The 23,393-nt window shown below is 36.1% G+C and overlaps 1 protein-coding gene across 2 annotated transcripts; it reads left to right on the top strand.

Annotated features, from left to right (window-relative positions):
* The first annotated feature begins 1,897 nt into the window (after positions 1 to 1,897).
* Positions 1,898 to 23,388, top strand: p2rx1 (purinergic receptor P2X, ligand-gated ion channel, 1). Of its 2 annotated transcripts, none has more exons than XM_051893309.1 (13): positions 1,898 to 2,378; positions 6,643 to 6,787; positions 9,271 to 9,342; positions 12,645 to 12,705; positions 15,041 to 15,128; positions 16,132 to 16,212; positions 16,594 to 16,735; positions 17,907 to 18,052; positions 18,384 to 18,474; positions 18,559 to 18,624; positions 20,304 to 20,399; positions 21,063 to 21,107; positions 21,225 to 23,388. In XM_051893309.1, exons 1-13 carry the CDS (start codon positions 2,242 to 2,244, stop codon positions 21,228 to 21,230), a joined length of 1,176 nt encoding a protein of 391 aa, XP_051749269.1. In that variant the 5' UTR covers positions 1,898 to 2,241; the 3' UTR covers positions 21,231 to 23,388. The 2 variants fall into 2 exon arrangements, with proteins under 2 accessions (XP_051749269.1, XP_051749268.1); XM_051893308.1 differs by having other exon boundaries at positions 1,906 to 2,378; positions 12,645 to 12,717.
* Positions 23,389 to 23,393: the final 5 nt, after the last annotated feature.

The following is a 23,393-nucleotide window of genomic DNA, read 5'->3' as shown; positions in this document are numbered from 1 at the left end:
TTAACATGTTTCTAGCATGTTTGGTGTGTTTCTGGTAGCCTAGTGAATTACAGCATAAAGCATGTCATTTCCCGTTGCCAGCAGGTGGCGCTATGACTAACTGAATATTGTCATATAGATGTCTTTAGGCCAGGATTTTTATCACACATGTGAAGTTTGGGGCAGATCGGACATAGTATGCCTGAGTTACAACAGCTTCCTCTTTCATGGCGAAACATCAGACTTTGTCAGGCTGCCACGGACACGCCCTTCAACGAGAACTCAAGATCTTTGATATTTATCAACGCTAAGGTCTTAAGATTAGACTGACAACATATGATATGGTTCTGGTTAAATCTGTATGAGGAGTTAATCACAGTGTAAAACATGTCATTTCCTGTTGCCCACAGGTGGCGCTATGACTATAACTGAATATTGTCATGCAGATGTATTCAGGTCACTACTCTAATAAAACATGTGAAGCTTGGGGCAGATCCAACATTGTATGTCTGAGTTACAACAACTTTGTATTTCATGGCGAAACATCGAACTTTGTCAGGCCGCCACAAAGACACCCTTCAGCGAAAAATCAAGATCTTTGCAATTTAACTTCGCAAAGGTCTTTAGATTAGACTGACCAAATATGACACTGATCTGATTAAAGTTCTAGGAGGAGTTTGTTAAAGTACAACGTCTGGAAATGGCAAAAAATGGCAAGTTAATTCAAAATATCTGACTTCCTGTTCGGTTTCAGATTTTGCTCCAAGAGACTTTTTTTTAGGTATTGGGCTGTTAAATGTGTGTACCGAATTTCAAAATACGTGAAATGTAGCGCGAGGGGCACTTCGTTAGGTGGCGCTATCGAGCCATTTTGCCATGCCTAATTCTGCAACCCATAACAGACGTAAATTTTCACCACTTGACACGTGTGCAAAGTTTCATGAGTTTTCGAGCACATTTAGGCCCTCCAAAAAGCGATTCACTTTGGAGAATAATAATAATAAACGGAGCAATTCCAACATGTTTAAAATATTATGATATTATTTTCAGATCCCCTGTTACTAATTAATGTCACACTTTGTATTGCACTTTCTTATGCTATGCTCTGTTTGTAAATTGTTCTATTTTAATTAAAAAAAAAAAAAAAAAGAACACGCTCTCAGTTGTCACAGGTGCTCGACGACTGCGCGGCTCTGAGCGAAATTCATTTTACTAGTATTTCAGCAATAATTAGGATAAATAATAAAATATAATTTAATAATTAAAATATGCAAATAGCTAAAATATCCCAAAATAAATAAAATAAAATAATCTCTTAAGTAAAGTGCTTTGATTTTAAGTATTTTCACAGCCTTTTCTGGGGGTTTGGCTATTAAAAAAAGAGAAAATGGGAATGATAAAAATACGTGCTGTAGCCTTCTTACTTCTGAACAAGGAAATGTAACATCTTGTAATATAAGTAAAGAATTACAATAAAAATGTACACATTAAAATACCTGCACTGTGCAAACCACTACTTTTCATGCAATTTGAGTGAGGTAATTTGCATATTTTTGACCAATAATCTACTCTTTATAACAAGCTACTGTATGCACACCACACTGTTGAGCAATTTACATAAGTACATAAGTCAGTGTGTGCACTTGATGATATTCAATCCTTAAATCAAGAAATTTCATATCACTGCAGGCATTTTTGGCCGGACATTGATCCACGGCTCTCTGGTTTGATGTCTGATGGTGGTTACCCATAACTGTATAAAGCAACAGAAACTGAGATGCTTCATTAAGCTTAAGATTCATCCTGTGAAACTATATATACATAAAATGAACTGTGCTGGGTTTTATCTTTAGCAGTCATTCAGGAAGGCAGTGACCAAAGAGTACATGAAGAGTGCTGATAAAGAGAGAGAGAGAAGGATGTTTCAGGGACGTCACAGATGTGTGGTAGACATTAAGCCTTTATTTGCAATTGGACTCTGAGTTGTTACTCCACCCTTAAGAAGTTTATCCGCCTGTACATGAATTTGTATTACAGCCACAGGAGGAGGGGGTATGAAGACAAGGCAATGTGGGCGGTTTACAAGAAGTGCTTGGTTTAGAAGAGTAAGAGAAAGAAAGAGAGACAGATAAAGCTGAGGGGAGGAAGGAAGTCAGAGATCAGCACTCTATACACATTGTTTTCCAGGACATCTCAAGAACACTGTGAAGACAGAGAGGAGGATTTATCACATCTTTCTACCCTTTCCTTTCAATTAGAAAAATGAAGTCCGTAATAAAGAGATCTTTTTCAGACTTCTTCTTTGAATATGAAACTCCACGACAGGTTCTGGTCAAGAACAAAAGAGTTGCAGTTGTGTGCAGAATCATCCAGCTGGGCGTTTTATCCTACATCATTGGGTAAGGGATTTCTTGTATTCTTAAAAAACTAAAAAAAAAGAAAAGCAGAGGAAAACTGAGCATGATTAACAAAACAGAACATGCTTCAACAAGAGCAAAAAATGTGCAGAATGTAAACAAACTAACGGCTCCAGCCTTGTATTGAATTGCACAATTAAGTGCAGTCATGATGTATCATTTAGTATAATGCATTGCTTAGTTTAACTAGCAGTACACCATAAAACTGTTATTGTTTCAAAACAGAGACAGAAGAACATTAGAATAAGCTGAGATTTATTTTGTGAGCTTGATTTGCTTAAAACTGTTCCCACATGCTTTTCATTGTGTCTGATTTAGCTCATTTCAGCTCAGTTCCAGTCACAGAGCTAACAGCTGGCCCTCAGTGTGTATTAGATAACTGGCATCTGTGTAAAAGATAGGCTACACTTATGCGATGCTGATGATATGAACGTCGCATACAGACATGTTTATAAAAGCAAACATTTGTTTGAACGGTAAAATGTCATGCTGTAGTCATTAATGGGAAAAAGCAGACTTTGATAGATGTTAACAAACACTGAGTATTTCCTCTTAAGTTATTCAAACCTGTATTGTGCAGTGACTGAGCACCAGTACAGTCATTATGTGGCTATCATTTGTGTGCTAGGGGTTTTCAGGGCCTTTAGATGCCACGGACCCCCAAATATGATCGTCCTTATGTGAGGGACCCACTTAAACTTTAAAAGGCGTCTATCTTTTATAAACACCACATTTATACACTGAAAAATGTATCTTATATGTCTAAAATTATTTACATTACTGTATTTTTTCTACTCATATACTGTTAAACTATATATTTAATTTTATTTTATTTATATATTTTAATGTAATATATTTAATAAAATTAATAACTATTTTTTTATTTTAATCACACCATTCATTCATTCATTTATTCATTCATTCATTCACTCACATTTTTACAGTTTTTCTCTAGATTTTTCCTGGACTCCAATTTGAAAACCCGTGCTCTAAGCAATACAATTTGCTTTTAAAGTAACCAAATAATTGTTGAATAAGTGTGTTCAAATAAATGATTACTGTATATAAAGCCATTGGAGCAATAACTTACTTGGAAAAGTGCCAGTAATATAGCAACACTTAACTGTTTCCACTTTAGGTGGTACACTGTAAAAACCTCAAAAAATGTAAGTAACTCAAATTTTTAAAGTAAACAATAATTATAAGTAAAAATTAAGTCAAACTAAAAAAAAATTAATTTTAATTTTATTTAATGTTTAAGTCCACTGTACTTAAAACTATTGTTTACCATACGTAATGTTTCTTATTTTTCAATTATTTTGATGCAGTGGTTGTAAAACCCAATATGTTCAGAATACTCAAAACATTTAAGTAAACAACTCAAAGATTATTTTAGTAGAACTTAAAAATATATATATTTTATACTACACAAATTCGGTAATTACAATTTAACTGAAATATTGAATAAACTAACACCTAATCTTTATTGCCCCAAGCTTTACTCACCTTCAAGCCATCCTTGGTGTATATGACTTTCTTCTTTCTGATGAACATAATCCGAGAAATATTAATAAATATCCTGCCGCATCCAAGCTTTATTGCATTGAACGGGACCAACGAGTATGAGCTGAAGAAAGTGCTTCCATCCACATCCATACATCATAAACATATTCCAGATGGCTCCGAGGGGTTAATAAAGGCCTTCTGAAGCGAAGCGATGCATTTGTGTAAAAAAAATATCCATAACAAGTTATGAAGTAAAATATCTAGCTTCCGCCAGACCGCCTTCCATATTCAAGTTACAAAGAAAGTGTAAACTGGCATGCAAGAGTTTTACACTTTCTTCGTACGTTGAATACGGAAGGTGGTCTGGCAGAAGCTAGATATTTTACTTCATAACTTGTTTAAATATGGATATTTTTTTTACACAAACGCATCGTTTTGCTTCAGAGGGCCTTTATTAACACCCCGGAGCACACGTTTATGATGGATGGAGACACTTTCTTCAGCTCATACTTGTTGGCCCCATTCACTGCCATTATAAAGTTTGGATGCATCAGGATATTTATTAATATTTTTCTGATTATGTTCATCAGAAAGAAGAAAGCCATATACACCTAGAATGGCTTGAGGCTGAGTTAAGCTTGGGCTAATTTTCATTTGATAGTGAACTAACCCTTTAAGTGTTACTTAGCAACAGCACTACATGCTAACAGCATGCACTAATATAACCATCAAAGAGACTATCAGTATTTACCTGCATTAACTGTTAATCAACATGCAGCCTTAAAGTTTTGCAGCCCATTCTCAACCTAACCACAGGCACTACTCTTCACCACAATGGTAACCCTACAAAACTTCAAAATCACAGAAACACATTTAAATACCTAAATTACAGAACATTAAACAATAACACATCTTCCCCTGTATTAATCTTCTGCATAAACACACAAAATAACACTCAGTTTCAACATTTATTCTCTCTTACAGGGTGTGACGCAAAGCATGCAGGGAACTTGAAATCTGCTGCAACGCAGTTTAATGTTGAATGTATTGTTCTGATAACGTTGGTAACAACGGCAATGGCGTGACATGGATGACGTCACTTTATATCGTTCAGTAAACTTAAAAATAATAATTTAAGTATAAAGGTTTACTCAAAAATGTTGAGCTACACAAAAATAAAACTAAACTCCTCTTTTAGAAAATGTAACTGTTTTAAGTTGCATCAATGATTTAACAGACTTTAATTGCAGCGTACTTCATTCTTTATAAGTTAGTAGTACCGTTCGGGTTTACAGTGTACATCTACACTGTAAAAAGTGGCAATTTGCAATTATTAGGCTATTTTAAAGAGCAATTTCTAGCTTATTTTACTGTATCAAACTATAGTGTGACTATACAATAAACCTCCTTTAATGTCAGTGATCATAGAACAAATTAAAAGTTGTGCTGCTCTCGCATCCCTCTCTGTTACTCCCTTTAGTTTATCAGTGAACATCAGCAGACCACCCTTAACGAATCAAATGAAGTTCTAGTCCAAAGCACAGCAGGCTGACAGAAGTATTTGTTTTGGAATTCAAAGCTAAAAAACCTTAAACACTAGAAACCTGCATGTCGTCTTTCAATAGCTGTTGTTCGTACAGCTTAAAGTGTAGGGGACATCTGTTATCTGTCACGTAGAAGTTGTGTGTCTTTGAAGTCAGGTAATCTGAATAAAACAAACTGATCAAGTCGATAAATACTGTGCAATAGCATCGGTTTTGCCAGTTTGGTCTGTCTGGAGCAATATGCCATTTCATCTTTGGGTACGTCAGATGAGACGATAAGGCTGCAAGTCACGCTTCAAAGGGAAGAATACAGTTTGCCATGTCTTGTTAGAGGGCATGAGGCCAAAATCTTATTGCTTCAGTTTTATGACACAAGATGACTCAACTATGTGTGAACACATGCACACATTCTGAAACGCAAACTATAAGACAGCCTTATGTCACATAAAAGTTTTCCAACTGCTGGGCAAGTTTAATAGCATATCATGAGGATACAGTATACTTTTTACCCAAATAAAATAATGCAGTTATAAATATATTTTGTACTGTTACTATCAAACAGTAAACAATACAAAAGACTACTAGTAGTTCTGGGAGTTATTAGGATCAAATTAAATTCAAAAAGTGAAACCCAGCTTTGTCACACCAGTATCATCTGCTGTTGACTGACGTCACTGTAGACAGAAGTTCAATATTGACAAATTGTGTGTTGTGAGAATTCATGAATAGAAAGAAAGAATGGCTTTTCAGAATCAGAATCAAATAAAATGTCTCAAAAAATTAATTAAGATAAAAATAAATGTAAAATATTTCCTATATTGTCAGCAAGAAGATTAGTCCACAATCAACGAAATGTACTCCTTTGTGTAATCCTTTATCAAAGAATAGGATCTTTTGCTCATATATTCTGTAACAAGGTGGTAAATTATTTTATGGCTTCATAAAACCTCATGTGTTTGGATAACAAATAATACAAATCTTTTGTAAAAGCACAAAGATACTGATTTTTAATGCAATTTGCCATTCAGGCTACTGAATGAAACCATACATGAACTATAATTATCATTTTGAATTACAATACCTCTAATTTACTGAATACACAAAAAAGATTGTGAATGAAATCTGTAGTCTTCAGACTGTAGCTTGATTATAGCAGAACAGTAATATTCATGGATTGTTTTTTTTGCTTTAATTAGATGGGTGTTCATGTATGAGAAAGGCTACCAGACAGTGGATACTGCCATAAGCTCCGTCTTCACCAAGATGAAGGGAGTGTCCTACACAAACATCAGTGGAAAGGAGAGGATATGGGATGTAGCTGATTACGTTTTTCCTGAACAGGTGGGTTGTGTCTCTTAATTTTGGCCCCAATACTCAATGTTTGAAAAGTATATATTGTTTAACCCTCTACTGCACACGTTGATATTCCACATCATTTTTTGGTTAATTTGGGAACATTTTATTGATAATTTTTTTTTTGACCCCCCCGGGCAACACTGTGCTGTAGAGGGTTAAGTTTTATCAATACATGCATTTGAATGCAGATATAGGCTACTCACTGGGTAATTGCCCATCCAGCAAAAAGCTGGAATTGGTGTCATTATGGCTGTGGATTGAGCCAAATCATAGATAAAAGTACTCTTGGTCTGCAAACATTTGCAGTCACGCTGCTTCAGGTTATTCTCACTCAAAGTGCTAACATTGTCAAGGCAAGTAAACATCTAAATTGTGACTCACTATTTAGAAGGGAAACCATCAAGCAGACAAACACATTGAACAATATGACACCATAGTTGATCATAAAGATATATATTTTAAATAAATATCTGAAAATGCCTTCCATGATTTACTTTATGCCAACAGCCTGTGGCATTTTCAGAATGTAAAGTTATTTCGCAGAAATCATCCAGTGCAATAAGAAGCAGACCAACTATTGACAGAGAAGCAAACACGTCATCACTCAGCAATTAAAGGAGTGGCTCCAGGAGCTTCTTGATAGTCAAATAGTATCATGTCCAAAAAAGTAAACATTAAAATGTTCTTTGTGATAACAAATTTATTCCTTTACGTGTGTGTGTGTGTGTGTGTGTGTATGGGTGTATGTATATATGTATGTATAAATTCTGTCATCATTTACTCACCCTCAATTTGTTCCAAACCTGTGAATTTCTTCTGCTGAACACAAAAGATGATATTTTGAAGAATATATAAAAGTATATAAAAGTATATATATATATTTTAAATATATCTTCTTTTGTGTTCAGGAGAAGAAAGAAAGAGGAAAGTTGTTTGGAAGAACTTAAGGGTGAGTAAATGATGACAGAATTGTCATTTTTGGGTGAACTATCCCTTTAAATTGATCAAAAGTGACGGTAAAGACATTTATGATGTTACAACAAAAAAATCCATTTCAAATAAATGTTGCTTTTTGCAACTTTCTATTAATCAAAGAATCCTAAAAAATTTATGATGGTTTCCACAAAAATATTAAGCAGCTGCATAACTGTTTTCAACATTGATAATAATCAGAAATGTTTCTTGAGTAGAAAATCAGCATATTAGAATGATTTCTAAAGGATCATGTGACACTCAAGACTGGAGTAATGATACTGAAAATTCAGCTTTGCCATCATATGGTTACATTATGTTTGATTCTGTTTCGGCTTAGTTTCATTGTGTTTTAGGTCTGTTTGCCTGTGTGACCCAGTTTCTTAGGGTTTGCCAGTTTATTCCCTTGATTAATTATCCTGTTCACCTTTTGTCTTATTAATTAACTCAGTAGCTCTTTTGTTCTGTGCATTTAAGTCCTGTCTTCATTCAGTTCTTTGTTCGGTGTTGTCAGTGTTAAATGGTTGTTATTCTGTTTCTCTCTAGTGTTCCTATAGATTCTTTAATCAAAACCAATAACAACCATCTCTTCGTTGTGCTCTTCCTTATGTGACACACACACACACACACACACACACACACACACACACATATATATATATATATATATATATATATACATAGGCTATATTCTAAGATTCACAGGAATAAATTACATTTAAAATATATTAAAATAGATATTAAAATATTTATTTGCTGTATTAATCCGAAACATATTCTATAAGTGTAATTTATACATTCTAAGACTCTGAATAATTGTCACTAGACCATTTGAACTCAGAAAACTATTTATCATATAAAAATATATATATATATACACTGCATGTCTTTTGATTAGTAATAATGATAATGCTACCTGACACTGTGAGAATAAAGACAGGAAGGCACTGTTGAAAATGATTACAAGTTGCTGTAGTCACACTGAAAAAAGTGTGACTACACTAAAAGTGCTAGCAGAGCAGAGACACAAGAGATGGAATGACACTTTGGCTATTTGAGGCTGAGGTTAAACATTACATTCAGCAACAGACAAACACACCTGCCTCTCTGACATTGATGTGAGCTGAAAATATATCCATGCCTATCTTCAAAGAGTGTAAATCAAGCTTTTAATAATAAACCAATGTACAGAGAGTTTTTTTTTAGCGGTTTGTTTTGGCATTTAGTTTTTGGTTTCAAAAAAAGGACTTTCATCATGTCACACAGGGGTGTCAAAAACAGTCATGCATGCCTGAAGTCATGCATGCACAGTCAACTTCAAACACTCCATTTCTTAGGCAACCACTGCATCACCAAATACAGTAAGAAAGGATGTAAATTCATTGTGGCACTCTGGCTCTGTTCTGTAACCCATCACATGAGTTTCTGTAACCCACGGGTTTGAGTTTAGGGATTGAAATTTCATCCCTTCAAGTCATTTCTGTTCTGTTTTCTAGGGTGACTCGTCTTTTGTTGTGATGACAAACTACATTTCCACTGAGGGACAGAAACAGGGCAAATGTCCTGAGGTAGGTAAAAACATGTTTCTTTTCTTTTCTCATCTCTATTATCTTTCATTGTTGTGACTCATAGATGTTTGTGATTTTTCTCTCAGATTAATATCTCTATATGAGTCATTTCCTGACCATCTTTCCCCCCCGTTAAAGTACAGTTGCTAAAACTTATCAGGTCTTTAATTCATTCAAAACTAGTAGTGCAGATTTTGGTAACACTTTACATTAAGGTTCCCTTTGTAAAGGGTTTATAAAGGTGTTTGTTAATGACTAATAACTCATTTACAAATGCATTATAAGTCATTGATTAGCAGTTATAACCACATGAATAACTTTAACGTAATACCTGCCAAATAGTCAGCCATTTTTAACTTGCATGTTATAAATGCTTAATAAATGTATTTACTTACACATATTTTACAAACCCGATTCCAAAAAAGTTGGGACACTGTACAAATTGTGAATAAAAAAGGAATGCAATAATTTACAAATCTCATAAACTTATATTTTATTCACAATAGAATATAGATAACATATCAAATGTTGAAAGTGAGACATTTTGAAATGTCATGCCAAATATTGGCTCATTTTGGATTTCATGAGAGCTAGACATTCCAAAAAAGTTGGGACAGGTAGCAATAAGAGGCCGGAAAAGTTAAATGTACATATAAGGAACAGCTGGAGGACCAATTTGCAACTTATTAGGTCAATTGGCAACATGATTGGGTATAAAAAGAGCCTCTCAGAGTGGCAGTGTCTCTCAGAAGTCAAGATGGGCAGAGGATCACCAATTCCCCCAATGCTGCGGCGAAAAATAGTGGAGCAATATCAGTAAGGAGTTTCTCAGAGAAAAATTGCAAAGAGTTTGAAGTTATCATCATCTACAGTGCATAATATCATCCAAAGATTCAGAGAATCTGGAACAATCTCTGTGCGTAAGGGTCAAGGCCGGAAAACCATACTGGATGCCCGTGATCTTCGGGCCCTTAGATGGCACTGCATCACATACAGGAATGCTACTGTAATGGAAATCACAACATGGGCTCAGGAATACTTCCAGAAAACATTGTCGGTGAACACAATCCATCGTGCCATTTGCCGTTGCCGGCTAAAACTCTATAGGTCAAAAAAGAAGCCATATCTAAACATGATCCAGAAGCGCAGGCGTTTTCTCTGGGTCAAGGCTCATTTAAAATGGACTGTGGCAAAGTGGAAAACTGTTCTGTGGTCAGACGAATCAAAATTTGAAGTTCTTTTTGGAAAACTGGGACGCCATGTCATCCGGACTAAAGATGACAAGGACAACCCAAGTTGTTATGAGCGCTCAGTTAAGAAGCCTGCATCTCTGATGGTATGGGGTTGCACGAGTGCGTGTGGCATGGGCAGCTTACACATCTGGAAAGGCACCATCAATGCTGAAAGGTATATCCAAGTTCTTTCAGGGAAGACCTTGCATTTTCCAACATGCCAGACCACATACTGCATCAATTACAACATCATGGCTGCGTAGAAGAAGGATCCGGGTACTGAAATGGCCAGCCTGCAGTCCAGATCTTTCACCCATAGAAAACATTTGGCGCATCATAAAGAGGAAGATGCGACAAAGAAGACCTAAGACAGTTGAGCAACTAGAAGCCTGTATTAGACAAGAATGGGACAACATTCCTATTCCTAAACTTGAGCAACTTGTCTCCTCAGTCCCCAAACGTTTGCAGACTGTCATAAAAAGAAGAGGGGATGCCACACAGTGGTAAACATGGCCTTGTCCCAACTTTTTTGAGATGTGTTGATGCCATGAAATTTAAAATCAACTTATTTTTCCCTTAAAATGATACATTTTCTCAGTTTAAACATTTGATATGTCATCTATGTTGTATTCTGAATAAAATATTGAAATTTGAAACTTACACATCATTGCATTCCTTTTTTATTCACAATTTGTACAGTGTCCCAACTTTTTTGGAATCGGGTTTGTACTCAGAACCAGATTTCTGGTTATTTCATGATGCATCAAAAATATACTGTTATGGTGAGACTGAAGGGTGATTTATTTGTGGTTTTCTCAATAATATCTCATGGCTTATGTCACTTTTCTCTCTGTTGCTCATCTGACTTTACTCTGTGCGTTACCCATGATACTCTGCAAAAATGGCCATGAGGTCTGTTCAGAGGAATGTATAAAAACTGACTTCATGTTTATCAAAATGTTTGTTCTCAGTTTCCCGCCACTTGTTTGTTACTATGGTTTCTGATTTGATTAGTGTTTGAGTTCAGCTGTGTCTTGTTAATTAGTCTTTAGATCTTCTGTTCACTGTGTATTTAAGCCCTGTGTTTGTTCTGTTCAGTTGCCAGTTCTCTGTTACGTATACATTGTTGTTCTGTTCCTGCCTGTTCCCTGAGTTTCTGTTTTGGATTCTGTTAGAATAAAACTACTGCTGCGTTTAGATCCTGCTTCCTCCTTGATTTCAACCACGTGTTACAGTATAGTTGTTGCTTTTGAATCAGTTAAACACACTCATGTCAGCTTGCACTTTTGGTCATTCTGTTCATCAGAATGTTTTTGTAAATGCTGAAATTTTTCATATTTTTCAGTAGATTTATTGCATTGCTCATTAAAATGTATAAAATAAAAAACAATTATAGTGTTTTTCTAAGGTGTTGTTTTATTCTGATTTTTATTTTTTTTCCTATACTCTGTTCAGCACTTTGGTCAGCTTTGCTGTGTTTAAATGTGCTATATAAATAAAATGTACTTACTTAGAAGCCAAATCGTGTAATAGTGTGTGAAACTTAGTATGATATTAAAATTGATTTATTTTTTTACAACAGATTCAATTAAGTGATGTGACTGCATCTCAAATGCATTTTAGCACTTAATTCAGTCTTTAATACACGAGGCGTAGACTTTTTTCTTTTTTTTTTTGCTACAGTGTGGTCGATTGAAATAAAGTATTTCTCCTGCTGAACTTGGCAAACACACATATAACCTGTGTTTGATTATCTGATCTGTTTGTACCTTTCAGCTATGTTTTATACATCGCTAGACATCCTGTCCATTTATTCATTCATTTTCATGCTCTCGGTTTACCTCAGTCTTATTTGTCTTTCACTTGAATCTCTATTTGACTTTATTGCCCTACCTGCAAAGCTTTGCTTAAACAAATGAGTCCCAAGAATTAGTTTTTGCGGTTATTCTGCCCCTTATGTACATCCTGTCTCATTTGGATCTCACATTTGCATATTTTCAAGCAAGCGAGTTTGGGCTTAATTAGACACTAATAGAAATTAAAGCGCATTTCCCATCTTGTGTGTTTCAGCTGCCGGATGGGAAGAACAATTGCACCTCGGACACAGCCTGTGATGAGGGAAAATACAAACGTACGGGAAATGGTAAAGTTCTAACCATTACTTGTTCCGACAGAAGGCACCAGCACAGCAGACTAACTTCAAATTACTAACAGCAGCTGGGGGACAGAGGAGATCACTTATTGAGTGTCTTCTCATGGGCATTGTATAATCCCTTTGACCTTGACTGGTAACTAAATCAGCGCACCAGCGGTCTAAGATATGTACCGCAAAATTCAAATAAATTATGGGGTAAGAAAATAGGTGCACTTGCACGTAAGCATTTGGTTTCAGTTCCACTCAGAAATGCTGGGGGACTAATGAACTCTTGCTCTTCTAACTGACAAACCTGCACATCAGCCATGCTGTCGTCTCCGTAAGTCACTAACATTCATAACTAACATTGCTCTCTTGCTTTTTTTCTTAACTTTCCACATCTTTGATTAATTTTACCCTTTTGCTCACTGATGTCTGTAGTTCCCAGAGTTCCACAGGGCTTTTACACAGATTCAGTTCACTAGCAGTTCCTTTATAACTTTGCCAAGTTTAATTCAATAATTACTAGCAGCAGCAACATGTTTGAGATACAAAGAAAACTGAATTAAAGGAATAGAAAGAAAACATTCTCAGTAGCCAAATTCTACCTGATCATTTACAACAGGAGCTACCTAAACATAAATAAATTAAACCCATGTTAAATGAATCTTGTGGCTTTTTTGATATCATTATGATTGGCAAAAAGCTGATTTGTGAAAAATGCAATCAAACCCACATTATTGACCGATATCCTGATCTCTATGTGGGTCACAAATACTCAAATATTGACTAAGTTTAACATGCAGCATAGCAGAATGATTTACTCCAGGAATACAGGCATAAGTAAACAGCACTATCTCACACTTCAGTAATTTAGAGTTCCCTGACTTTCAGTCGTGGGCGACTGGCACAAACTTACAACTAACTTCACCATACAACACATGCTATTAATCCTGTCACATACATAGTGACTCTGTGAACTCAGGACCCGTTTACACTAGTGCGTTTTTGTTTTAAAACGCATACGTTGTGCTACGGTTATGCCTGTCATTTACGCTAACCCGGCGTTTTCAAACTTTCGAAAGCGCTGCAGACCCCGTTTTAGTTTGAAAATGCAGGGGTTGCGTTTCAGTATAAATGGACCAAAACGGATACTTTTGTAAACGATGGTGTGGCTGCCCACGTTCTCTCTGCGTATCCTTGACGACCGTGTAAACAATAACATGGAGACTGAACTGCAATCTTTGCTGGCTTTGTTGTAATTTTTAGCAGCCATTGTGCAGTTAAACTCTGTTTTTTTTTTTTTTTAAACTGCAGCTGCATACATGCACAAGAGGCAAATGTTTACACTTGTACGCACATTAAGTCAGGTGACATGCATTTTCGGCTGTGTAGTGTAGACGGAGATCGTCTCTGAAACGCTGTGGAAACGCCAGTGTAGATGCCGTTTTAAACAAAAACGCACTAGTGGGCCTCAGGGTACAATTTAGTCATTTTCCTTGAAAACACACAACCATCTTGTTTATACCATGCTTTGGACTGCATTTTATTTCATGCTAATTGTATCATTATGTCTTTGATGTGTATTTGATGTTATGTGTATTTAATCCTTGACACAAGGTTTGTCAATGCTATGCTACTACCAAAGCAAGTTCAGTGTTTGAATGCAAATGTTCCTGGCAATGTATAAAGAGTCAGACTGAAATTATAAACATATGACCAACTGCAATCTGATGAAAGCATTCCTAAATAGCTGGACTGATGGAATTGTCCTTCATGCTCATTAATTCGGAGAAAAGTTAATTTAGTAACATCAAAGTCATGGCTGCCCCTCACTGAAATCTCACAGTCACTTACTAACAGGAATAGATGTGTATTACCCACACAAATGTATCTTATTTTTTAATTTTTTTTCTGCTACCCAATATTGTGGCAACATATTTAAACTTTAAATCTATCTATCTATCTATCTATCTGTCTATCTGTCTGTCTGTCTATCTGTCTGTCTGTCTATCTGTCTGTCTGTCTTTCTACCTATCTTATTCAATTAGAAAAATACAAAATCGAAGCATTTTGTCAGACATGATTCAGTGATACCCAGACAGCAACATAGTGTGGCCCAGATCCGGCCCTAATCTGGTACATGTGGATTACACGTGGACCAGATGAGGGCTGGATCTAGGCCAACACTATGTTGCTGTCAGGATATACTCTGCTATCCCTCTTTGGAGCATGTGATTATGTTTTGATCGTGCTCTTGTTTCAATCTGTTCTGATCCATTCCAAACCTCAAATACTCCCCCTTCCCTTATGACATTATGGTCTCTCTCAGGGCAAATGACGGGCAAGTGTAACACTAACACCAGTACTTGTGAGATCTACTCCTGGTGTCCTGTTGAAGACGACCGTGAAATACCAAAGTATGGATGCTTATTTTATTATTATTGTAGAATAACTGGATCAATCACATTGGGGTGTCAAACAGTAACTTGAAATAATCAATGTGGCACGACTTTGACAGAACTGGGACTTCAGTTAATGTCCATTTTTTCTTAAAGATGCAGTAAGTGATTTCTGAAACACACTGTTGAAAGTGGATCGGACCGAGCACCACAACAAACTTGTAGCCAATCAGCAGTAGGGGGCATAGAGAGTGAGCAATAGGAAGCAATAGAAAGAGAGATGGCTGAGTGGCATTACAAAAGAGAAAAGGTCAGAAATATCTCTGGAAAAAGAAATGTTATGATAGGGCAAGAGCTTTAGGATCCGTGTTAATATTAGAAAAGCTTTCCAGCGTGGGAAGGCCTGAAAATGGATGCAAAGGTTGTGATGTTTTTGCTCTAGACATGAGTAACATTGGTTTTGAGTGGGTGCTGCTCAGGTACTGTATGTTCATTTTTTGTTCTTCCTTGTCGTTCGTTTGTCGTCTTCACTTTATTTTTCGTGAAGCTTTATTTTGCTGTGCTTCTGCTATGATAAAAGAGACATCCACTCTTGCATTGCATGTTTGTGCATTTTTGGGGCAGAGCAATGAAGGGAGGGATGTGTTTGTTTGGGTTGATTTCAGATATCAACAGTGTTAAACAATGATTCTCAGGAATCGCTTACTGCACCTTTAAATGTGGCATCTTTTCAGTTAAAAGCCCACCATAAAAGTTTGGTTGCCCATAGGCCAGCAATGTGTTATAGTTTGACTAAAATATTTGTTACTGTTTATTAAACAGCAAACACTCACCATTTCTGTGTGGCTTGAACTTCATGTAGAAATCTTGGGAACAAGGGAATCAAACTACATGCCACAGTTGTCTTAAATATAAATGTATGTTTTATTATACCTGGAGCATGTGACAAATTGTATTTAAAATTGTTTTGAATCAGCCCACAGTCTGATCCATTTAACTTTGTTTTGTCCCTCTTATGTAGCCCTCCAATCCTGAGGACAGCAGAAAACTACACACTGTTCATCAAAAACTCCATTACTTTTCGCCAATTTAATGTAGTAAGGTAAATGCTTTCTTTTCCAAACTTTTAATGTTCTTTGTGGTATATTGGCAACTCCTAACAAATCAATTCAAACTGTATATCTCATATGAAAACAAAAAGTAAACTTTTAACTTAGAAAAGGTTATTTTGAAAGTGCCTTTCTTATAAACCAATTGTCTTCAACAGGGGATTCAATGGAGGCACTGTAGGAAGCCTTCATTTATTGTTTAACATCAAATGAACTTTAGTGAATTTGCAATAAGCAACATAAAAAATTTTTTTTGTACAGTACATACGTCAATATGGTCCTGTACACATTGAAGGCCAGGCTTAAAATGCAACACTCTGTTTTATCTATAAGTTTTGTCAATGTTCTCCTCACATTTTTCTTTCTTTCTCTAGGAGTAACTTGGTGGAGAGTGTAAACCAGAGTTACATCAGTAAGTGTTTGTATCACAGCCAGACTGATCCACTGTGTCCTATCTTCAGACTAGGAGACATTGTTGAGCACTCCGGGTTCAATTTCTCTGAGGTAGCTCGTGTGGTAAGTTTTTGTCATTGATGATTGTAAACACACACACACACACACACACACACACACACACGTTTGTTTTTGTGAATTGTGGGGACATTCCATAGGGGTAATGGTTTTTATACTGAACAAACCGTATTTTCTATCCCCCTACACTAACACTACCCCTAAACCTACCCATCACAGAAAACTGTCTGCATTTTTTCAAAAAAACACAGTTTAGTATGTTTTTTAAGCCATTTGGTTCACAAGGGCACAGGAAGTGTCCTCATAAACCATGTTTACGTTGTAATACCCATGTCATTATACACATTTGTGTCCTCATAAACCATGTATAGAAGAACACACACACACACACACACACACACACACACACACACACACAAACAAACAAACCCTCACACTCTTTACACAAACAATAAAGGCCAATTCACACTGCACCGACGTCCAACAAGGACAATTACCAGATTACAGTTTGTGAAAATGTTCAATCAGCAAAAACAACACCAACAGACACCGACAGGGTTAATAATACACAGATCCAACAAAACCTGACAAAGTGGCTGTTGCTTGTTGGTGTCTGTCAGTGCAGTGTGAATTGGTCTTAAAGTCTGTGCTCAACAAAACTTGAAGAGGCTTTTACATTTTGTTCTATAATTGTTATTTTATGTCATGCAATGCATCTTTACATCTTGCAATTGCAACTTCTCGCTGTTTCTTTATATATCATTTAATGACTATTCTAAAAACATGTAGGAAATTCCCAGGGAACCTATGGCTTGAAAAAGCTCATTTCCTCCAGCTACAAATACATCTATTTAAACACACAACATTCAATTAATACTATGACATTATTTATTAAAGGTTTACAAGAGTATTATTGTTGTAGAGTTCAGAGTTCAGAGAAACTTTATGGTCTATCATCAATGATAGAAATACATACATAACAACAATCCACAACTCACAATTCATTTTTAAAACAGACAACTTTAAGATTTATAAAAAAATTTAAAAAATTAAAAAAAAAAACAGCAATTCTACAACCCACACACAATCAATTAACCTTGTTTAAAATAGTTACTGCATAGGGCACAAAAGAGTTCCTGTAAGCCTTCTTCCTAGTGACTGGAGAAGACCGATGGAGATGATAATCCTCATGATATTTTTCTGTGTGATGTGTTAGGGTGGTGCTATAGGAGTCCTCATTGACTGGGACTGCAATCTAGACCTGAATATTAGACACTGCAAACCAAAGTATGAATTCTATGGTCTTTACGGAACAGGGAAAAACGACCAAGAGGAGAAACCATCATTGGGATACAATTTTAGGTGGGTTAGAAAGTTTATCCCCTTATGAAAACAACAAACCTTTTGGAAGCAGATGTGTAAAAGAGACAAACATGGCTATATAATGAAATATTTTAGAATTTTCACTGCATAATCACAGATTATTGGCCAATGTTCATGTTCCCTTAAAAGTAAAATTAGAGCTAAACTGAGAAAAGGTTAAACCTGCTGTACTGTGTTATTCCTAAGCCTGTGAAATTCGATGAGATCTCTAAAAAAATGAATAAAAAATGGTTTTGAAGAACTTTATTAATATCTTATCAAAGCCTGGATTCACTACTTGAAAAATTATCCGTGCTACGGACTCTTTCAGATATGCTAAATATTATGTGGAGGATAAATTGGAGAAGAGAACACTAATGAAGGTGTTTGGTGTACGGATAGACATCATTGTTCACGGACGGGTAAGCATATTTTTCTTATGGGTCATTTACAAAGAAATTACGGCACATGCACATTTCAATTTGTGTCTACACTTTTTCTCGCAGGCAGGAAAATTTGATATCATCCCAACGCTAACGGCCATAGGTTCAGGAGTAGGAATCTTTGGAGTGGTGAGTGATGTACTTGCTCTGCAGCAACAATAACAGCAGCAGTGTAGCAGATCTATTCCACCAAGACCAAACATATCAACATTTTCATATCCATTACCATGCCAAACACTCTGAGAGCTGTCATGACAGAAAATCTTTGTGTACTATCCATGTAAAAAGATGCATTAATGTGGAACTATATTACACAGTTCTATGAAATACTTGATTCTGATTAGTCCACTTTGGTACTCTGTGGCCAAATAATTTTGTAAATAAATAAATCCACTACCGTTCAAAACTTTAGATTTGGTATAATTTTTTTTTATTCTTTTAAAAGAAAAGGTCTCTTATTCTCAACAAGGTTGCGAAAAATCAGTAGTGAAAAATTACAATTTAAAGGTGCAATATGTAAGAATTTTGCAGTAAAATATCCAAAAACCACTAGGCCAGTGTTATATATTTTGTTCACTTGGGTACTTACAATATCCCAAATGTTTCCAACTATTTGTAAATCTTAAGAAAATTGCAGTTTTAACCAAGGCTCTGGGACGTGTGAGGAGTCGCCTGTCAATTGCGTCATATTGTGGTTTTATTTTGTAGAAACCATGGAAACACCAAAGACGCTTTAATATATTACGTTTTAATAGACAAGGGAACAACTGTTTTGATATATTTATAGACATAAAACTATTTATCGTTATATAGCTCAACACGTTTAGTCTTACTGTTTAAATCTAATTTTCTTGATTTTATGCGAGTACCATGCTTTACTATGCCTCAGAGAAAAACACTATTTTGTGAAGTAGCTAAAATAGCATAATCAGATGCAGCTTTATTTTTAGTAACAGTAATACAGCATTTTCTCCATCATATGGTACGTTTTAAAATTTATCAAAACAAGCCATCCAGCATTTATTAATATGATATTCTAAAATCGATCTATCTTACTGCAGTGTGTCTCAAACAAGTGTCTCACAGCAGCCACCGAGCAAACGCTCAGAGTAACGTTATAACATCATTTTCAACACACTCAAATGTATCTAATATGATAAAGAGAGCTGTGTTACCTCATACTCATGACCGGAAAAGCGGAAGCAGCACCGGCGACTGTGGCATAATAAAGTTCCGCTGCTCGCGGCGTGTGTTGCGCAATCGCAACACACGCAACTCTACTTCATACTACAGTAACGTTAATAATCGCATCCATGAACATAATTTCTGCCCGAGTCCTATCCCGATTATTTTCCACCGGCTTGTGAGTTGAAGACCACATTCTTCTGCGCTCAAACTTGGCGTCATCAAGCCACGCCTTTGTTTTGAATAGGCCTCTAGTGACCTCTAGCGGACAGAAAATTTCACATATTGCACCTTTAAAGCAAATGTTTTCTATTTGAATATATTTTAAAAATGTAATTTATTCATGTGATGGCAAAGCTACATTTTCAGCATCATTACTCCAGTCTTCAGTGTCAAATGATCCTTCAAAACATTCTAATATGCTGAACCATTTCATGTTATTAGTGTTGAAAACAGTTGTGCTGCTTAATATTTTTATGGAAATGTTTTTTTCAGTATTTTGTGATGAAAAGAAAAGAGCAGCAATTGTTTGAAACAGAAATCTCTTGTAACATTATACAATTAATGCCAACAACAACTACATGTTCACTGAAGTGAATTAATATTTGTTCTGTTTTTTTAAGGCCACCGTTGTGTGCGATTTGCTCCTTCTATATTTACTTCCAAAGAGAGATTTCTATAAAAGCATGAAATTCAAGAATACAGAAGACCAGGAAGAGGTGAGTGTTGACTTTTGAATGAATAAACAGTATCCTGGATTTGTGATCGCTGGTGTGTAGTAACTTTATACAGATAGTATACAGTAGTTGCTGGTTACTAATGCTAGTTCACTACCCATACACTAGATGGCAGCAGAGACACAAAGTTAGATGACATGCAAGAAAACTGTTACTTGAGCGGATGCAGATGCAGTGCTGTTTCCAAACATTTACATCAAGCTACATTCCCGTAGTGTCATTATGGAAACATCCAGGATACGCATAATTCAAATGTCCTCATATGGTATACAAAGCACGCCTCACTTGAACTTAATGGAGTGTGTGTGTGTGTGTGTGTGTGTGTATGGGGGGGAAGGAAAACTACAACTACACATGCGTCAGCAAATATCTTACTTTTGATCAGAATGCACGTGGGCAGTTAGCGAAACTACTGCATTCAAGTCCATGCAAGTCCATGCAGCACCACGGCTTCCTGTAGATATCTCTGCAGTGATAGTTACCGTAGCAACGCAGCAAATTGACCAAACTTGTCTGTTATGGAGAAAAAGTGAGGGCACATTTTAACCAGCAGGGCTCCCACTCTAGCAGCTCTCTGAGAAAGAAAAACATTGTGGTTGATAAGAGCAGGGGAATAATCTCAGATATGCATTTTCCCATCCACAGAATCCAACCTTGCCTCCGTCACAGAAAGAAAGAGAGCTACCGAAGGTAACATACCATTTAAATCATTCAACCACAGGTCCCTGTAGAATTATAGCGTGTCTCCATAAACAACTTTTCAATTTTAGTTGCGGTCACAGTAATTCAGATTTTTGCTGTGCACAGGAGTGAAGTCAGACGGCTGCCATGACGACTACTGCACTGAAAAAACACCACCTCAAGACGGCCTTAAGGAACTATCAAACATCACTTTTCTTTTCTAAATTACATTTCTACCCCAGACTACTGAAAACATATTCAATCATTGTTTTGATTTCTCCACTGGGTGTGTTAATATTGAGAGGCTCAGGACTGTAAAGAAACAATTTTATGAGATGTTTACAGGGTTTACAGAGTTTTTTTACAGAATTTTTATTTTTGTTTTTACAAACTGGATATGTCACCCATATATTGTACAAATCTAGATGCTGTATCGCCTTAAAAAAGTTATTTTACTATTAGGTGTTTTGTACAGGTTTCTATTCTTCTTGTAGCAAGTCAAACTGTGATGCAAACTGTGACCCTCAGATTTTTGTGTGAAATAAGGTTTAGATGGTCAATGAATCATCTGAGACTTAAAGGGTTAGTTCACCCCAAAATGAAAATTCTGTCATTTATTATTCACTCTCATGTCGTTCCACACCTGTAAGACCTTCGTTAATCTTCTGAACACAAATTAAGATATTTTTGATAAAAATCCGATGGCTCAGTGAGGCCTGCAACGCTAGCAATAACACTCCCTTTTTCAATGCCCAGAAAGCTACTAAAAACGTATTTAAAACAGTTCATGTGAGTACAGTGGTTTAACCTTAATATTATAAAGCGACGAGAATACTTTTTGTGTGCCAAAAATAACAAAATAGCGACTTTATTCAACAATATCTTAGTGATGGGCGATTTCAAAACTGCTTCATGAAGCTTCAAAGCTTTATGAATCTTTTGTTTGGATTCAGTAGTTCAGAGCGCGTGTCAAACGCGTGACTTTTTCCCCTAAAGGGTTCAGCTGAAATCCCAGCCCTGCAACCAATTTCATTGGCTGAGGTTATAGTGATGGGTAGGTTTAGGGATCAGGGTTGGGTGTAGGCAATCGTTATTGTGATTGACATGGCCAATTAAATTTACATTTACATTTACTCATTTGGCAGACGCTTTTATCCAAAGCGACTTACAAGTGAGGAATACAACAAGCGAGTCGTCATGACGAGGCAAATAGACACAAAAAGTGCTCACAATACAAGTCTTAGGTAATGCTCAGAGTATCATAAGCTACAATAGAGAGGGATTAGAGGAAGTGAAAGGATAGGTATAATTTTTTTTTTTTTTTTTTAAATTAAGATGAGGTTAAGTGCTCACGAAAGAGATGAGTTTTCAGCTGTCTTTTGAATATTGCCAGGGATTCTGCATTCTGGATAATGTTTAGAATCGGCTCCAGGGCGGGATTTCGGCTGAACTGGTTTGGGGGACAAAAATCAAGCGTATCAAACTGCCAAAGTCACATGAACTATTGAAGTTTCAAAACACTTAAGATGTAACGAAGCCTTGTTTACCGAAATCATGTGATTTTGCCGCTCCGGACCACTGATTCGAAACAAATGATTCGCATTTTCATTTTTGGGTGAACTAACCCTTTAAACGATCCAAAAAGACAGAATGATGAGTGGTTTAGGCCTTTAGTTTTTACTTTAGCTCATTCACAAAATACTTAGCCAAGAAACATAGGACGACTCATCCCAACCACTCATTCAGGAAATTTGTTTCTTAGCTGTGCTCATGTTCTGTCTGTAAAATTATCAACATTTCATGCCCATATATTTATTTGTTTGGAAAGTAGTTCTGTAGTCATTGCTGCAAAAAAAAAAAAAAAAAACAGACAGACTGATCAGGTATCTTAGAGTTCAGAATTTCTGGACACTTGGTCTCTTTCTTCTGACATAACAATAATTTAATCTCAAATCAAAATAAAACCCTTTCAGGATAATACAAAAACCCCCTCCGCTTTGCACTGGCATCCTGATGACTCTGTCTGGGTTTATTTTGCAACAATGACTTCGTTTTTAGCTACCTAGATTTTAGTTTTTAGTTTCTCCAACCTGTTTTTATGAAACTATTTACAATCTTGAACAGTTTGAAAATCAGACAGACCATGAAGGACTGTTTGGTTTTGTTGTGTACGAAATACTACTGTTATATGTATTATTTTTAGCAGTTCATTTTCATTGATTGATTCCATGCTCATTTGTATCATAAACAATGATAATAAAAAGCTAAATGACAAAATACGAAGAAAGAACCGGA

This window comes from Ctenopharyngodon idella, chromosome 5 (assembly GCF_019924925.1).
Source record: "Ctenopharyngodon idella isolate HZGC_01 chromosome 5, HZGC01, whole genome shotgun sequence".
Taxonomy (NCBI): Eukaryota; Metazoa; Chordata; class Actinopteri; order Cypriniformes; family Xenocyprididae; genus Ctenopharyngodon; species Ctenopharyngodon idella.
The sequence above is the reverse complement of the archived record's forward strand: the minus strand, read 5'-3'. Positions and strand labels throughout refer to the sequence as shown.